This window comes from Oreochromis niloticus, linkage group LG11 (genome assembly GCF_001858045.2).
Source record: "Oreochromis niloticus isolate F11D_XX linkage group LG11, O_niloticus_UMD_NMBU, whole genome shotgun sequence".
NCBI lineage: Eukaryota > Metazoa > Chordata > Actinopteri > Cichliformes > Cichlidae > Oreochromis > Oreochromis niloticus.
In genome coordinates this window covers 15,512,494-15,529,579 of record NC_031976.2, presented here as the reverse complement: position 1 = coordinate 15,529,579, position 17,086 = coordinate 15,512,494, and the positions used below count along the sequence as shown (strand labels likewise).

At 42.8% G+C, this 17,086-nt stretch overlaps 2 protein-coding genes across 4 annotated transcripts in view; one reads left to right on the top strand and one right to left on the bottom strand.

Annotated features, from left to right (window-relative positions):
• Positions 1-13,537, top strand: part of si:dkey-122a22.2 (uncharacterized) — a 26,089-nt gene extending 12,552 nt beyond the window's left edge. For both annotated transcript variants that reach the window (XM_019364950.2, XM_019364949.2), the window contains 4 exons: positions 8,733-8,871; positions 12,134-12,216; positions 12,361-12,457; positions 12,566-13,537. In XM_019364950.2, the coding sequence (XP_019220495.1) occupies positions 8,733-8,871; positions 12,134-12,216; positions 12,361-12,457; positions 12,566-12,733 (487 nt within the window). In that variant the 3' untranslated portion in view covers positions 12,734-13,537. The remainder of the gene's footprint in view (positions 1-8,732; positions 8,872-12,133; positions 12,217-12,360; positions 12,458-12,565) is intronic.
• zfpm2a (zinc finger protein, FOG family member 2a) overlaps positions 13,378-17,086 on the bottom strand; it is a 121,116-nt gene continuing 117,407 nt past the window's right edge. For both annotated transcript variants that reach the window (XM_005472533.4, XM_013276489.3), the window contains exon 8: positions 13,378-17,086. In XM_005472533.4, the coding sequence (XP_005472590.1) occupies positions 14,511-17,086 (2,576 nt within the window). In that variant the 3' untranslated portion in view covers positions 13,378-14,510.

The following is a 17,086-nucleotide window of genomic DNA, read 5'->3' as shown; positions in this document are numbered from 1 at the left end:
AAGTAATTAGTTGCAAGATGTTTTCTTTTAGTACAACTTACTTTTCCAGCCATTTGTTGCTGCCGTCCTAATTTTTTCAGATACGTTACTGCCATCTAATTCCAAAGGAGTCAATATTTTTTCAATATACCTTCTCTATATTTATTCCAATCCTCTCTGTTTATACCAATCCCTGTAATCCTACCTCAATATCAACTACTGGTGTATTTATAGGTAAATAATACATTAAGCATTTTCAGATAGCACAGCACTTAATTCTTGCACCTTATTTTGAAGGCTACACATATTCAGATGAGCAATTTTTAAACTTTTCTTTTAAAGATGTCTGATAGCTTATAGTTTAATTCCACTGGTATCCTGATTTTAGTATTATTATATTAAGATGAACCACCAAGGTTTCTTTTACAAAGGGCCAATCGTAGCTGCTTACAGCATAACTGCCCTTTGCTCCAGCGTCAAGTTCAAACTTCCTGTAGCCATTTCAACAACACGGTTTATAGGAATTTGTCCTTCGTGTGCTCACACACACCACAAGACACATCCAACAACACACAACAAGGCAGGTAAAAGTTCAGATCTTTTCTTCCTCAGTCATTCATAAAAGTCCTCATTTATGTACACAGTGGTAGTTTTTTTTAGAAATGTTCCCAATTTTTTTCATGACGAGTTCCTGATCCTTGATCCACAGGAATTCACTATGATGCTTCGAGCTCTTATCTAAGTCTCTTAACTTCCCCGAGTCTATCACTTCGTCCAGTTTGAACTTGATTGGCGTCCATTTTTAGCCCGGTGGTTAGTAGTTGACACACCCTTGAATCCTCTGAGCAATCTGAGGTTATCCCATCAGTCATGTCATTCCTTTTGCTTTGGTTTTTTTCAGCTTAATCCAAACACTCGACTAGGAAATTGGTTTGAATAGAGGAGACATATTTGACCTGTTTATCCCCAATAAGCTTTTTATCCAAAGTGCGGGTTGCTCTTATTTCATCAATGTCACCATGAGACAATTTTAGACAGTCACTCAAGTTCTTTTGTTTCATGAATCAAGTATCATATCTGTAAAGAATCTAAATGGTGATTCTTCTCTTTTTAACACCTCATACATTTTTTGCTGAGCAAGCACTTCTTTGAGAAAGACCGAATGCACAAACTCTGCCTCGGTTACAGTCCTCTCGTTTGTCCGTGTTGTCTGTTTTTTCTCATTTCCTCTCTTTTCTCGCTCTGTAATTATGGATGAAAACTCTGTTGACAGTCAGACTGCCCTGACTCTCTAGATGGCCATTTAATGATCAGAGATTCCAGCTGGAATGAGACAGATAACAGCAGAGTTGGTTTTAAGTACCACCAAAACAGTTACACTAATAATGCTGCATTTAAAGCTGGAATTTTGCTGTGGTTTTACACACTCCTGTCTTTCTGCAGCCAGATGTGCACACGTGTGATATAGAACGAGGTTGTTCTGTAGAGTGTCTCAGTGTGGGCCTGACAGCTGTGGCAGCGGGCCTGGATCTAACCCTGAGTGAGTTAGGAGTCCCAAAGTGAAAATGACACTTTGCGCACCATTCATCATCCCGCTGCTCCTTAATATTCTCCACAAAGCACGGACACAGACAGACTCCGAGTCATGATAACACAAACATTTATGCATGCACGTACTCTATATTTGCACATCACACACTGCTGGCCACACAGTGTGCCGCGTTGTGCAGCAGTTAGACACGTTTCGCGGCTCACCTGGAGCCTGCTCTGTATGACGGGCGGCGTATGACTGTCGTTTTGATTGACGACCCTTCGGCCACTCACAGCTGCTGCTGGCGTGATTTATAAGCCAGACAGGTTCAGTCGAAGTGTTTCCATCCGTCCACCCTGCACTTCGTTAGTGGATAAATTTACAGGCATAACAGAATTTTCTCTCCTCCCCCCTACTTCTGTATGGTCCCTTCCCTTATTGTGATATTTAAACCTTGCAATTATACTCAGATTGCTACAGCAGTTAATTTAATACTTTAAGTGGCGTTATGTAATCTCTGAGCTCTCTTGCTCCCTGTCTCCTTTTTCCTTCGTTGGTAAACAGCAGCAGCAGTGACGACATACCCACTTGCCCCCTCAGAGCCTGTTCGCTTTCAGCGTCAGTTTGCGTTCAATAACTCACTGGAGCACAGCCCTGCTCTAAAACCTCCTCGGGGATCCTCAGCTGAGATTGGCAGCAACCACCCAGCCCCGGGCTGCTGTATGGTGGGAGCAAGGGAAGGGAGCAGCGACTATATTTAATATGAGGAAATATGTCTTGTGGTATGTTTTGTGACATGATAATAAGGCTAGTCAAGTTACACAACGCAGTTTCTTCACATATACAGCATGGGTTCTTATCCTTTGCTTCATAAGTGTGTCATTCATTATGAATCACACTGTGGTTCTGAAATGGCTCCCATTGTGGCAAGAGCTTCCTGCTGTCTTTCCCTGACTCAGCTGTTCACTGAATCCCCGATGAGTCAGCAATGCCAGTTAATTGTAATTAGAACCACTGTAACCGTAACTATTGCTGTTATGCTGCACTAATGAAACAGGGCTGTCCTGGCCCCTGTGTATTTACCCCAGTGTAACCTATAGTATTGATGCAGGGAGCAGGCAGGGAACTGACCATGGTGCAACATTGACACCTTGTGGTTGTGCTCGGTATTACATGTCGATGTTTCACTTTTCCTTTTAATTTAGACAATTATTCCAAGTTATTATGCTCTTATTTCCTGTTTGGAAGGATTCTTAACACTTAAGAAAATGTTTTGTTTGCGAGGTACCAAAGTGTGTCTCGTACAAATGATTGGTTGGTAATCAAGTGAGATGAACTAGCTTCCAGAGTTGAAAGGAAATCATGGATATTGAGGACTGGTTGAAGACAATGTTTATATTATTGTTATATGTTATTCATTTGAAAAGGTGAAATGTTCAAAATGAAAAGTAGGATGTCACATAACCTGGCAACCATCTTGGTAATGCCTCTGGGCACTTATTTGTATAGTTATTGAATCCAGTATTTAAATGAACGTTTTTAATTTTCGAGCTTAATGGCACTGGAAATAAACAACAATAACAAAAAGCTGCATGTATAGAATCACTAGTCAAATCTGATTTTGGGGGGAAAAAATCAAAATATATAAAAACTCAAAAAGTTGTTCTGAAAACAGAGTATGGACAGAATCAGCATCTCATACTCAGTTTTCCATTATGGATGCAGTAAGACAAGAATAACAGTGCTCTGACCTACGCCTTTAAAACAATAATGAGTAAAAATATCTGCCAGCACATAGTTGAAAGTGTCGTGAATCTCTGCTGTTTGCATGCATGCTCAGTGGAGTTGAGGGACTTTAATATGAAATTGGTTAGCAACAGAAAATCTAGCTGGAATGCTTTTACTATGTCAGTGAACGTCAGCGGATCCTTATGTTGTTTTTCTTAGCTACCTAAAGCTAGTGTACTGTCTCTTTTAACGTGCAGTATGTCCAGAGAGTATTCACAGCACTTCACTTGTTTAACATTTAGTCATGTTACAGCCTTATTCCAACATGGATCTCATTTTCTTTTCACTTTAAAATTCTGCACACGAGACCTCGTAATACAAACTGAAAAGGTTTGGTTGAAGTTCTTGCAAATGTTTTCAAAATATAAAACAGTGTACATTAGTATCAATAACCTTTGTTCGGTACTTTGTTGCAGCACTTTTGGCTGCAATTACAGCCTAATGTCTTTCTAAATATGATGCTACGAGCTCTGCTCACCTATTTCTTTTTCGGCAGTTTCTCTCATTCTTCTTTGCAGACTCTCTCATCAGCTTGGATGGGGGAGTGTCAGTGCACAACCATTTTGAGATCTCTCCAGAGATCTTCAATCAGGTTCAAGTCTGGGCTCTGGCTGGGCCACTGAAGGACATTCACAGAGAGGTCACTTCTTTGTTATGTTGGCTGCATGTTTAGGGTTGGTGTCCTGTTAGAACCTTTGCCCCTGTCTGAGATCCAGAGCACTCTGGAGCAGGTTATCATCAAGGATGTCTTTGTACATTGCTGCACTCATCTTTCCCTCAACCCTGACTAGCTCCATGATGCTGCCACCATCACACTTTACAGTAAGGATGATGTTGGCCAGATGATAAGCAGCACCAGAGACATGACGCTCATCATTCAGGTCAAAGTGTTCAATCTGTGTTTCATCAGACCAGAGAATTTTGTCATGGCATGGTGTGTGAATATTTATGTGGATGTCATATTTCTATTTTATATTGTTAATACATTTCAAGCAAACTTTTTTCTCATTATGGGGCATTGTGTGTAGAATTTCCAGTGAAAAATGATTTAAATCTATTATGGAATAAAGGTTGAACTAGTGAAGCACTGTAATTATTGTCCAGGTTTGCTGTAAAAGATGATGAAACATTATAAGAATCAAACATAAAACCCGATTGTTGAATGTTAAAGGTAGAAATGTCCGGGTGTGATTCATTTCTATGTATTGAAGTATGTTGGAAACAGTTTAAATGTGAGTAGTGCTGCACAACACAAGGAGCATGTCTGTTTCATAAAGGTCGGGTTAAAATGTAAAGGTTACCTCACTTGTTTTTTAATGTGTCGCAAATACAACGTAAGAAGTGGCAAAATGTCACTGTGCTGAGGTCTTACTTTTTTTTTCTGTCCTTGAAAAACTGGACTCAGCAAACAGAGGAATAGCACTTCCTGTACTGGCTCGTTTTTCATCAGATGTTAGATTTTTTTATATTATTTCCATGTTTTAGTAAATTTTTTGGATACATATAAAATATATACAAAAGGACAGTTTATTCAGGCTGGGCTGATTAATCTACACTGAGAGAGTCAGAGATAAAGGCCCCATCACGTCCCCGTCCACGTTTATACGCCTGCCTTTTTCTAATGGTCTCTACCATTTTTCTTTTTTCTTAAGAAATCTTCCTTCGGCGTAATAGTTAGTTGAGCCCTCTGTAATAGTCCGTGTTTAAATGTTCTGTGCTCATTGTAATAGTTGGCAGAAGCTCGTGTAATAGTTCGTGTTTTGTGTGTGAGCAGGCTCTCAGGTAACAGAGGCCCTGCATATGAAATGAGATGGTAATGAGGAGGAGGAGGGGAGCCTTATCACTATAGGGCCAAATTCCGACAGTGAATTGCGCAGTTGTAACAAAAGTAACAGAGCGTCCATTCAGCCTGCACTAATCCAGATGGGAAAGTCAAACAGCAGAAAGTCCACGGCACAAACTCATTTCATCACTTTATTAATTTAGATATTGCCTCCTCGCTCCTGTGGGGAGAAGGAAAAAAAAAAAAGAGCCCCTCTGAAATGACCAACATCGGTGAGGCGTTTTGCTCTACATGGTTCCCCCACTTCGTCTCCTCCCGTTATCTGTTTAATTCATCCCGCCAATCTTGGCTGTCTTTACCCACTAAATTTCCCTTTGACACGCATGCCTTGCTTCGCATAATCCTCACTCGGGGGCAGAATTAAAAATGGAAAAAAGAGGAGGGAATAGGACAGGTGGCTGGAGAATCCTTGAAATAATGTTCAATGCCAGACCCAGCAATGATTTGACCAGATTCGAATTGGAAGGCTGATAGGGAGATTTTTTTTTTCAGCCCTCCTCCTTTATTTTTGGAACCAAGGGGCAAGAAAAGGGTGACAGGTGGAAAATGTGCAGAGAATGAGAAGTCCCTTAAGAGCCAGGTCGAAGAGTCAGTTCTAAATTGTGGTGCCAGAATGACTTCAGGGGAAAACTGTGGAAAGGGAGATGAAAATGTCAAAATGTCACTCTCCGGAGGTCTGATTTGAAAAGTTTTCTCTGTCTACTGAAGACTGAGAATTAGAGCAGTAGTTTCTTTTCTCCCTCTGTCTGTATCCATTATTGACCCGAAGGGCGCGTTTCTTCCGCCGTGAATATGGCAGATGTGTTATCTTTACACGGCTGCTGGTGGCAGTTGATCGTGCTTTCTCTGCTCTTATTTATCAGCTTTGTCTGACCAATCAGCGGCGACGTGCTTTGCTGGAGCAGAGCTCGATATGCCAAGCTACAGTTCTTTGGGTACCGCATATCAACAACAGGTCAGATGGGTTAGTTTACACATGAAAGGTGCGTGTTTGTGTTGGTGATATGATGTGAGCAGGATAAAGGAAGCCTGTTGTGAAGTGCAGTTTCTTTGAAGCAATGCTACCTTGTGCTGTTGTTATAATTCAAGTATTGGTAAGTTTGTGGAAAAGAGCTGATGACATTTTTGATTTATCTTAGGTATGTATTAAATGACAAGAGTCTAAAGGTTGTATAAGAGTGAGTGTGTGTGTGTGTGTGTGTGTGGGGGGGGGGGGGGGGGACACTACACCGTGTTTCAACTTTAGGTCAGGGGTTCGACCTCCAGCTGTCACAGGCCGAGATGCAATGTACACCCTGGGCAGGTCAGCAGTCTGTCACAGGGCTAACACAGAGAGACAGTCAACCATTCACACCTGTGGCCAATTTGGAATCACCAATTAAGCCACTAACTGCTTGTCTTTGGACTGTGGGAGGAAGCCAGAGCACCTGGAGAGAACCCACACAAACACAAGGAGACACAGAATGGCTCCACCCAGCTGGTGGATTAGAACCTTCTTGCTTTGCATGCACACTGAAATGATGACTTCATCACCTTGATGCTCCAAAGTCTTTCTAAGTACGGCAACAGACCCTGAGCGGTCACAGACCCTCAACTTCGAAGCAACTGTTTCAGATGCAGCAAGACAGCAAATTGATTGGATGTGATCATAGTAATTTTCTTGCTTCAGCCTTCAGTGTACTGCAGCATAAAAGAAAACGACCCTTCTCCTTAAAAATTTGTATAATAATACTCAGTAGACATTTTCCTGATGAGATTATGGTCTCTCTTGCTAGTTTAAACTCTTACTAAATACAAGATGATGTTAATTTTATACAGGTAAAGCAGGGTATACTTTATGGCCCTGCTATCTTGTGATTGGCAAGTTGTTGCTGTATTGTAGTGACTTGTTGTTGTTGGGGTTTTTTTTCATATCTGATCCTGGTTTACAAGCCAAAATTGCAATAGCCAAAAGACTCAAAGAATCCAATTGGTGACCCTGCAGTGGCTGGGAAGCATATAAACACACATTAAGTATTGGCCAAATTAGAATTTCAGATGAAATTCAAATTGTAGTTCTTTTGTAGCCATAGGGAGCTAAATTCACACGCATTTGACCTAATGAATGGCAGAAAATGCACAAATGTCAATCTAACAATGCCTTCTTTCAGTGATTGGTCTACTTTGCTCCGGCCTATTTTGAGAATGACCCACAGAAACCAGAAAACACATGAAGTATATGATAGTCATACACTGTTGAATACCTTGCTTTGCCTGTTTGTTTGGTTTTTATTCTTTGTTTTAATAATTTAATATTTTGCAGCTGAAAAATGAACAATTTCTGTTATTTTTTTAAATCCCCAAACCAATTATTCCATTTGTAAAATGATCAATACTTAAGTGTTTAACCTTTCCTTTGTAGGGTGTAACCTGAGGGCTGAAAATGTATAAAACCTGTTCACAGTTGTGTTTCAGATGTTGAAACAGATAGGGCTATAACAGTGCTGAAATCTGATCCAGATCAGACTGAAACAGGCCGGAGTGTCTGTCCGTGCAGGGGTACAGATCTACAGTGTGCGTGCTCTATGTAGGCGCAGGGTGCGGGGTACGGCAGCAGTGGCGAGCGGCACTATTGATTGGGCTCCGCAAGCTGAAACCAGTCAATTCAGAGCACCAGTGAGCCGAAACCGATTGGGCCTCCTGAGTTACAAAATCCTGCAGCTCTACTTCTCTCACCTGCTAAAAAAAAAACAAAAAAAAAACAGTATTTCCCATTCCCCAGGCAAATGTTTTCAAAGACAAATTTTAAGATTTATGGTTGAAAAAGACTTGATGAAAAGCAAATATTATGTGTGACATCGCGTGAGTTGTTACGTGTGGCCTTTCTCAATCATGGCGGCGCCACTCAGCGCCTTAGCGTGCTGTTTTGCGGTTTAAGACGATCTCAGTCATTTACAGCTGTGAACATTAGTTCTCTGAGGATGACCGTCTAAAGTGTGACTGTTGTAATATGAAACGGGTCGTGATCAGATGATCAGGGATGTAAAATTTCTTCACTTCAGTTCGATCTGTGAGCTCAACAGGTTTTTAAGCAAAGATTGCTCTGTCAGATTTAAATTGTTAATTACATTTATTCACAAACATGATTCAGTTTTTAGCTTTCTTGTGTTATAGTTCAGAGCATGTAGCTTATAGTCTGTTTTATTGACAGAGTGCCTTAACTGTAAGGACTTTTGAATCATTTTTCGTTTTTCTCTTTTGTCCTTTTCTCGGAAGAAAAACACAGAACAAAGAAAAAAGCCAACTTAAACAGAACACAACACAGAATTTCAAATTGTACATATCTCTTTAACATTGTTTATAACATGAAAAAGGTTGCTTTATGTGATAATCTGCCATGAACTGACATTACTGCAACAAGCTAGCTAACTAATACCATGTAGCATTTAGCAGCCACGCTAGCTAAATATTAATATCCAATTAGGAATGGATTCGTGAGGACAGAAACATGACACTACTTTAAAGGTTACTGTCATGCTGTTACCACAGGACTTTAAAAAGCCGTAGCTGTTCTCCTGCTCAAGGTTTTGTATGTTTTGTCATTTTTTTCAGGTATGGTAAGGTGGTGCCGTCATTCCAAGCCAAGCAGTTTTCAGCAGCCACGGGGCTGAGCCGCATGCTGATCATACTGGGGGCCATTGAACCGACTGTGAAAGGCGAGGATGTCTCAGAAGAGGTCATTCAGCGACAGGTCAGGCTGACACACTATACAGTGTACATGCGTCTACAGTGAAGCATGTCCTCAACATTAAAACACTGAAATGTTGCTTTAGTGTTGCGTGAATGTGACACAGCGAGTCCGGTGTGACTTTAAAGCGTTTTGGGTGTATGTAAGTAATGGGCAGGGTACAGAGGTGCTGTCATACCATGCCATCTTTGTAGGCTGAATACCGTTTCCCCCCTTCTTTTTCATCTATAGTGCGTGTTCTTTTAACTGAATTAAAATCAGCAGTAAAAAAGTGATATCTTTCAGGCATTTTAAATCTTTTCCCTCTCACGTTTTCCCGTGCAGCCACAGGATGGCGCTAGTGCGAGAACAATCGCGTCTGCTCCTCAGCAGAGATGCGAGTGGGTGATGATAGCAGGAGCGTTTGTCTTCATAACGTCAGAGACTGTGAATTTGGCATGATGTGACAGAGACATTTTAAATAAACCGAAATTGAACCCGTCTCCTGGAGCTGACACGATGCAGCGGATGCCCTGCATCTCGTGATGCCTGCTATATTGTAAAACCTGGCCTTTTGACAGGTCATACGGTGTGTGAGGAAGAGGCTGTTAATAAAAGCTACAAGCGTCTTTTGCTGTGTATTGCAGATGAGTTTTTTCCCCTATAGGGGAGGGAGGAGGGGTTATTTTGCATTTGTCCATACTCAGATTTGTCTGTGAATCACACATACAGCTGTGGCACTTCTGCCTGTCATGAAGTCCTGTAGTCATTTCCACGTCCTATTGAAAAACATCAGAGGCTCGGGGGTAGTAATGGATTTCGATGATGAACAACAACAAGCCAGTATCTTTAAAAGCACGGAGAAATGCTCTCTACACACTGATGCCTGTATTAGCAGAAAAACAAAGGCCGTGACAGTCATGTCAGGGACATTAGAGACAGACTATTAGAGAGAAGTTAATTCCTGCTTCCTTTTCTTTTTTTTTAACCCTTTAATGAGCTTTGAGTGACATTTTTCTAACATCTGCTCACTCATCTCCTGCAGTTGTCTGTACGATCCAGTGACGTATGCTAGGAGATGAATGAGAACGGTTCGTTAAGACGCCTTGTTCTCTGCTGCCAGCCACCCACGATTTGATGGCAGCAGTGATGAGGGACCTATTTCAGCTTTTCAAGTGTTACAGTTGTTGCCAAGGAGATAAGGACATCATTGTGCTTGAATTCTCCAAGGACAGAAAAAGGTTTTTTAGACAGGCTAGTGAAGGTTATAATGTACACACAGAGACTCACACACACATACACACCGAACTCAATATAGCATGCATTCCATTTCTCAAGGGCATGTACATGTAACCGCTGCTTAATTGAACTAGACCCGAATTGTTTGCCGCAGTGATGAAAGCACCAAAGGGTGTCTGGTTTCATTGCGTGCAGGTGACGGATGAAGTTAAAGGCGAGTTCTGCTCGATTTTGCAAATTCCCGTGAATTCTGAAGCGTGGTGAACTTTTTTCAGCCTGAGAACAAGAGGCAGATTTCAGAAGTGTTATCAGTTTGTTCCTGCTCTGAGCTGGTCTGCTGAATGAGATGGACACTGCCTTCGCTGCATTCAGATCGGCTTACTATAGAAAACGTTATCACTTCTTTTCCCATCTTTTACAAATTATTCTGCTAATATAATTTTTCTGTGGAGGAAAGAAAGAAGTTGGGGGCGTTTTTGTTCTCACTGAAAGACATTGCATTGTGCATGGAGCTGTTTGTCCAGGGATCTTGGGTTTTTAGACAAACATAAAAGGTTTGTATGAGTTGATATGGGATTAGAGGCATGTGAAGACAGGTAGAAAAGGTGAGGTTATTAACATGCCCCCAAAAATGACTTGTTAATTCTTTAATTGGAATTGCTCAATTACCCATCAACAGGTAAGGGTACCTGCACAGTTATTTTTAAGTTATTCTAAAGACTCTTTAGAATTTTTTTCCATCATGCAACTCCAATCAATCCCATCATATTCATCAACTAGCACCACAAAGACCCCAAACACTGATTCAGAAAGAACACCGGAAGAATAGGGAGTCCTGCAACCGATGTGAAAAATTATGTGAAAGGCAAAACACAGGCAGAAAGTTTGGTTTAGTTTTTATGTGTAAAGTGCACTTTGTATGAAGTGTACAGTATTTTTACAAACATTAGTTCGCACATTAGTGACATGGGTTCTTGAAAGGATATTTACTTTTAGTGCCTAATAATTTGCACAGAACTGTTTATGTATAAATAATTTTTTAAATGCGATTCATCACAACAAACTAGGTCTTCTGTTAATCTCACCTTTCTTCATTTAAGTTCTGTCCGATTCATACATGCACCCTCTATAGGAGCTTTCAGCAGTGGTTTTTAACCACACAAGCCAACATTGCTGCACATCAGTGAGCCTCGGTTGATTGAGACCGTGCTGCCGGTTTCACAGGTTGTCCTTCTTTGGGCAACTTTTGGCAGGTAAACTGGAACAACATGGCAACAATTGCAGACGTTATCACCCAGTTTCTTTGCCATCACAAGTTGGCCAATGTCAGAGTTGATCAGATACTTGTGCTGCCCATTTTCAAGAAATCAACGGTCTGTTCAGATCTGTGTTTGGTTGGAGTAACTAAATGCTTTCAGTCTCAAACGGGGAGAGAATGTTTCACCTGTGCAATTTTGATGAGGTTAACAAGGATACGGTGGATGTTTGCACGCATCTACCTGAATGGTTAGTTTAGTTTTTATTAAATAGTGACCATCAGCAACCGTGTTTTTTGTTTGTGTTCTCTTTTGTACGGTGGCCCTGAGAGGTCAAACACGCTCCAACTTAAGAAAACACCAGCAAAGAGAAAAATGCTGCAAAAGCTCACAAAACACAACTGAAGTTTTTGGGGAGACGATAACGTGACGGAAGTGCAGAAGCAAAAAGTTAACAGTAAACAGCAAAGATGTATCTACAATATGTTAGGAAAACGTGATTTTAAAACTCGCATTGCCCTTTTCTCCCTCACAACCTCCATGAACTCTGAACTTTTAAGCGTGGCTCAGTGCAATCCTTCGCTTTTTTCCTTCTCCGTTTTTTTTCTATTTCCGCTGTGTTTGTGTGTTTTATGTGCTTTGGCAGCGTTTTTCTATTTGCTGGTGTTTTCTTAAGTTGGAGTCCATTTGACCTCTCAGGGCTGCCGTACATTTCTGATAACTGTGGAAATTCTTTGTTTTTGTTAGCCTGCATTGATCTTTTGTGGGGGGGTTTTTTTCTGTTCCTACAGAAATACCTACAAAGTAACCCTGCGCACCAAAGTGCTGCTGTCGATGAGCATTACTTTCTGAATGAAAGTGCAGCTCAAGTAAGGTATGGCAAAGATATGTAGACGCTTTTTTTTTTTCGCCCAGATTTTTCTGGATGGTTTTGCACATTTGCATGTGGAATTCAAAGTGAACTTCAAAAATATTAAACAAAATTATTATTCTCTTTTTTTCTTTTTTTCTTTCAAAGGGACATAACAAAGTTTAAGCCCCTCTCCAGCAGGACATCAGTGAGCATGCTCACGGGGGACTCCTTTGACATGCAAATGCCAGAACACCTAAACCGAGTGAGTGCCTTTACTGTAACTGCACAACTTCATGCTGCATCATTAGGTCTGGTACAGTGACTGAACAATGCTCTAATAACATGGTAAATCATATTCCCCATGCACCAGATGGTAGCGAAGCTTCAAAAGAGGTTTCTGGAGGAATCCTACCCGTCGGCCAATCACATTCACATAAAAGGAGCAGACCGGCGAATGATCTACAAGAAGCCATCTGCCATCAGCCAGCACCTGAGGAAGCTAGTCAACCAACGACAAGCCAAGCCTCAGAGCGAGTGACCCGTGTCCAAAATGTAACTACACTCCAGACATGAATGGAGTAATAAGACAATCAAGTTACTTTTTTTTTTTTTTTTAAACATTTCTTTGCAGCAATCTGGAGCGATTGTCTACACGTCTGCTAAGGTTCATCAAGCAGTCAATTTCAGAACACACTTTTTTGCAGAGCTCTGCTTCATTGGAAGCTTTTTAATTGAAGATAACTGGAGGGTATTCAATGTGATGAAGTATTTCCTGTCTTAGATTCATCTTATCTTTCAAGTTGTTATTTCAGGCTCTTCACCTGATTGGCCAGTACCAAAAAAATTAATACATTATTCCTTATCAATGCAAAGGCCACACACACGTCACCGCTCAACCGGATACATTTTTTTTATCTCACTTGGTTCTGTCTTAATATTCTGCCATGTTATAGCCACAAGGGAAGGTACATGGAGTCCTCTTGCGCTGTTGCATCACTTCATTTTTTTACTCGCATATAGCTGATCTCCTGTTTTTTGGACTTTTTTTTTTAAAACTGCAAATCTTTTTCAAAAATAAATCTTTATATATATGTGTGCGTGGGGGGGCTTTTTTTTAATAACACTGCAGTGATCTTAGTTTTTGGTATAGATTCATGTGAAAGAAACACCAGAAAGCACTGGTTTATCCTGAGGATTTAAGTTTAATTATGACACCACATCAAAATAAAAATTTCCAACAGATCTGGAATTTAATTCCATCCATATACATGCATAGCAACAACGTTTTAAGAAACATTTTCTCCCATAATCAGGACATTGGAATGATCATTTTACATCAGTATCCCCCACTGACCTCCCAACCCATCTTGTTCGTCAGCAATAAACTTAATTCTTGTACAACTTGTTTTTTTTTTCTCTTTTTGTTTTTAAATTCCCAATGGGGTTAGAAATAATTATATGCACAGTCCCCATTTCGTAATACTGCTTTCAGTAATGTTCCCTCATTTACAAAGTATTGCATTGAGAGCAAAGTTTGAAAAAGGGAGACCAAAGTGTATCATCAAACAGAAATACGAGTACTATACAAGAATGCTGCCATCCTCATGAAAACATCCACATCTGAGTTGAAGAAAAGAGACAGGGACAAACAGCCACATATGTATGCAAAGCCATGTGTATGTGCCAAAATGTGAGATGCAGGGTTGTGCCTGGTGATCACCCCCACCCACCCCCCCAAAACGGCGGCTTTTTAAGGCTAACAAGTCATTAGTAGCAAACTGCAAGTGACATTTTGGCCATATACAGAAACTGGTACAGCAAATAAGAATACACAAGTGCCTCAGTAGCTATTTTTGTGTCTAAAATGCATCTCATTTTTGTATTGTCTATTGTTTCATTGAGCCTACATTACAGTGTAAACAATATGTGTGCTACACAAGAATGACTATACAATAACATTACAAACAACTCTGATATAAATTTCATTTTGAATTTAAATTAAGATCACTACTCCTATTAATACTGATTGTAAAATAAATTAATGTGAAAGTGGCACCAATATTATTCTTGATCCATTTTTCTTTTTCTTTTCTTTTCTTTTCTTTTTTTTTTAAACCAATGGTTTTGCATTTGTAAGTCTTAAAACGATGAAAGAAGAAGCTTCTCTTGATTGTCCACAAGCAGCGGTTAGCACTGCATGATGCACTATTCCAGACACAACAGTGTACCAAAAAAAAAAGAAAGGAGGAAAAGTCAGTAAGGGGGGAAAAGGTGTTGGGGAAGGGGCGGGGGGAGGATGAAGAACGCGTCTTCTCTTATTTTACATGCTCGGCAGCATGTGACGAACAGTAAAACTTCTTATGGGTAATAAAGTTTGACAGGTTGTTGAACTGGATGTCACAGAGGCGGCAGTACTTGCCGCTTCCGGAGCCGTTCACGCCCTTATTGGCTGTGGGCGCCGCCTCCTCGTTTGGGGACTTGGAGGAAGGCGACATGTTCTCGTTGGAGTCGGTCTGATTTTCGGTGGCCCACGTCGGTGAGGGATTGGGGGGCTGGCTGTCTGGCTGGGGCTGGTTCTCTTGCTGCGGCGGGGCTGTGCCTGAACGCTCCTCGGACTTGTGCCCCCCGTTGACAATGACCATGCCTCGGTTTTTGGGCAGGAGGGGAAGGGGTTCCTTGCCAGGGTGAGGGCAGCCATTAGCAGCAGGCTGTGTGGCCTGCTCTCTGGTTGTTCCCGTCTCCCCTCCTCCAGCGCCTCCTCCCCCGTTAACACTTTGCTCCTGTTCACCAGTCTCTCCCTGCACCGCTGGCCCCCCGTAGTCAGTCGGTTTTATCCCAAAATACGGCGATATTTGCTCAGGACCTTTGACCTTCTTTATTGCTCCAGGATAGAGGCAGTGGGGCAGAAACATATTCTTGCTGTCATCTTTTGATGGGATGAGCTGGGGTTCAGCGAAAGACTTGAGACCCGGCACGGGCCCCAGGTGAGGAGGAAACATGCCCCCATTCTGCACCATCACCTTCCCGTTGCCATTCTTCTCACATTTGCCCGGGTTCTTATCGTAGACTTCGTCCGGGTTACTGCTGCCTTCACTCTTCACATCTGGGAACATGGTCGCCTCTAGGCCGCCGCTCTCATTGTGCTGTTGTTGCTGTTGTGGCTGCTGCTGCTGTGGTTGCTGTTGCTGCTGCTGCTGCTGAGCGGCAGTGGCGGCGGCTGTTGCGGGGCAAAAGTTCTGTTTGTGCGCCAGGTAGTTCTCCACTTTGTTAAAACTTATCTTGCACACTGCGCATTCGTGATAGTCCAAAAGTCTTTTGGGAGAGCTACATGACTTGTCGGATACCGGCGAGCATTTTTTGCTAAGGTCAATGGGAGCGTCCAGCTCCTGTGGCTCCACGATGTTGCATTTGGGAGCCAGAACGGGTTTGGTGACAGTCAGAGAGGCCTCCAGGTGTTTAGGTACCATACCTGGGAACATATCACAGCGGGGATGGAAGCGGTCTGAAAGGCTCTCTACAGCCTCCTGGGATGTGCAAGGGTTCATGGGAGGAACCCCAAGGAAACCTGGCTGACCCATAGGGGGCCTCTGGTGGTCCTGATCAGGGAGACACATCTCATACATCTTCCTGCGCTTGCGGCTCCTCATGGTTCTCTGCATGGAGGGCACCTTGTTGGTGGGCATGCGTTTCATGGGGGGATCATGACGAGTGGCGCAGTAGTACTGCTTGTGGACCATGTAGGTCTCGTGACGACTGAATGTGATATTACAGGCGTCGCAAGTCGTCTTGGTCGGATCGTTGTCACTTTCCACCAAACCTGTGCTGGGGCTCTTCCCCTCCATCTGCTTGTCATTCAGCCTCTCCTCAGCCCCAGTTGGCGTGGAGACCTTCTTCACCTGTCCTGCTAGATCCTTATCAGGGCCTTTAGCCCCAGCGTTGATCATGTCCAACACGCTGGAGTTCAGGCAAGCTGACTGCATGAGGTGGCTGTCAGCCTCCGACGGGTGGCAGCCGGCCAACATGCTAACAGAACTGTGACCGCTGTTGGGGCTGACCGCCTCGGGGACCTTATCCGAGAGGGCAGAGAAGTCGGGGGACTTGGCCATGTGCTGCCAGCGGCTGTTACAGTAGTGCTTTTTGTGGACCAAATAGTTGTCCAGGTTGCTGAAGGTGATATTGCATTCAAAACAGGTGGCCCCTTTAGGCATAAGAGGACTGTAGATGACAGGGGGGTAGCTGTTCCCTCCATGGCGCAGCCTCCGGTGAACTAGCTCTGACATTTTAGCCAGAATCTCAGAAGCCTGCGGGACTACTGAAATGTCTTGGGAGAACGCAAACTGAGACAAGAAGGGGCCCATGGGAAATGTAGGCATGTTATGCTGCACAGGGGAGGAGGCCAGTCGGGGGCTGGAGGGCTCAGACTTGATCCTAGTGTAAGAAAAACTGGCTTTGCTGCCTGGGTGGGCCTCTCCCTTCTGAACAGACAGCATGGGCTTCTTCTCAGCCTTGTCAGCTTCCCCGTCTGTGCTGGTCTCCTTGTTGAGGGTCCCTTTGGGACTTCCGAGCAGAGCGTCCTTCCTGTTGGCCAGCTCAGTGCGGGCCTGCTGCTGCTGCTGCTGCTGCTGCTGGAGGCTTTCCTCCGCCCCCCTGGGGGAGTGCTCTGTGCCGTTACCTTCCCTGTGAAGTTTGCTGCCGTGCCCGTGTAAGTCCTGATGCTGTAAGAGTTCCCTGTGGCTCTGGAAGCTGATATGGCAGTGATTGCATCTGAAGGCCGCCTGTGACAGGTGAGACATGATGTGATGCTGGAATGTAATAAGAGAATCTGCCGTGTAGTTACAGATTGTGCATTTCAAGCTGGTGCCAGGAGGGAGGCTCTCTTCCATTTTGACAC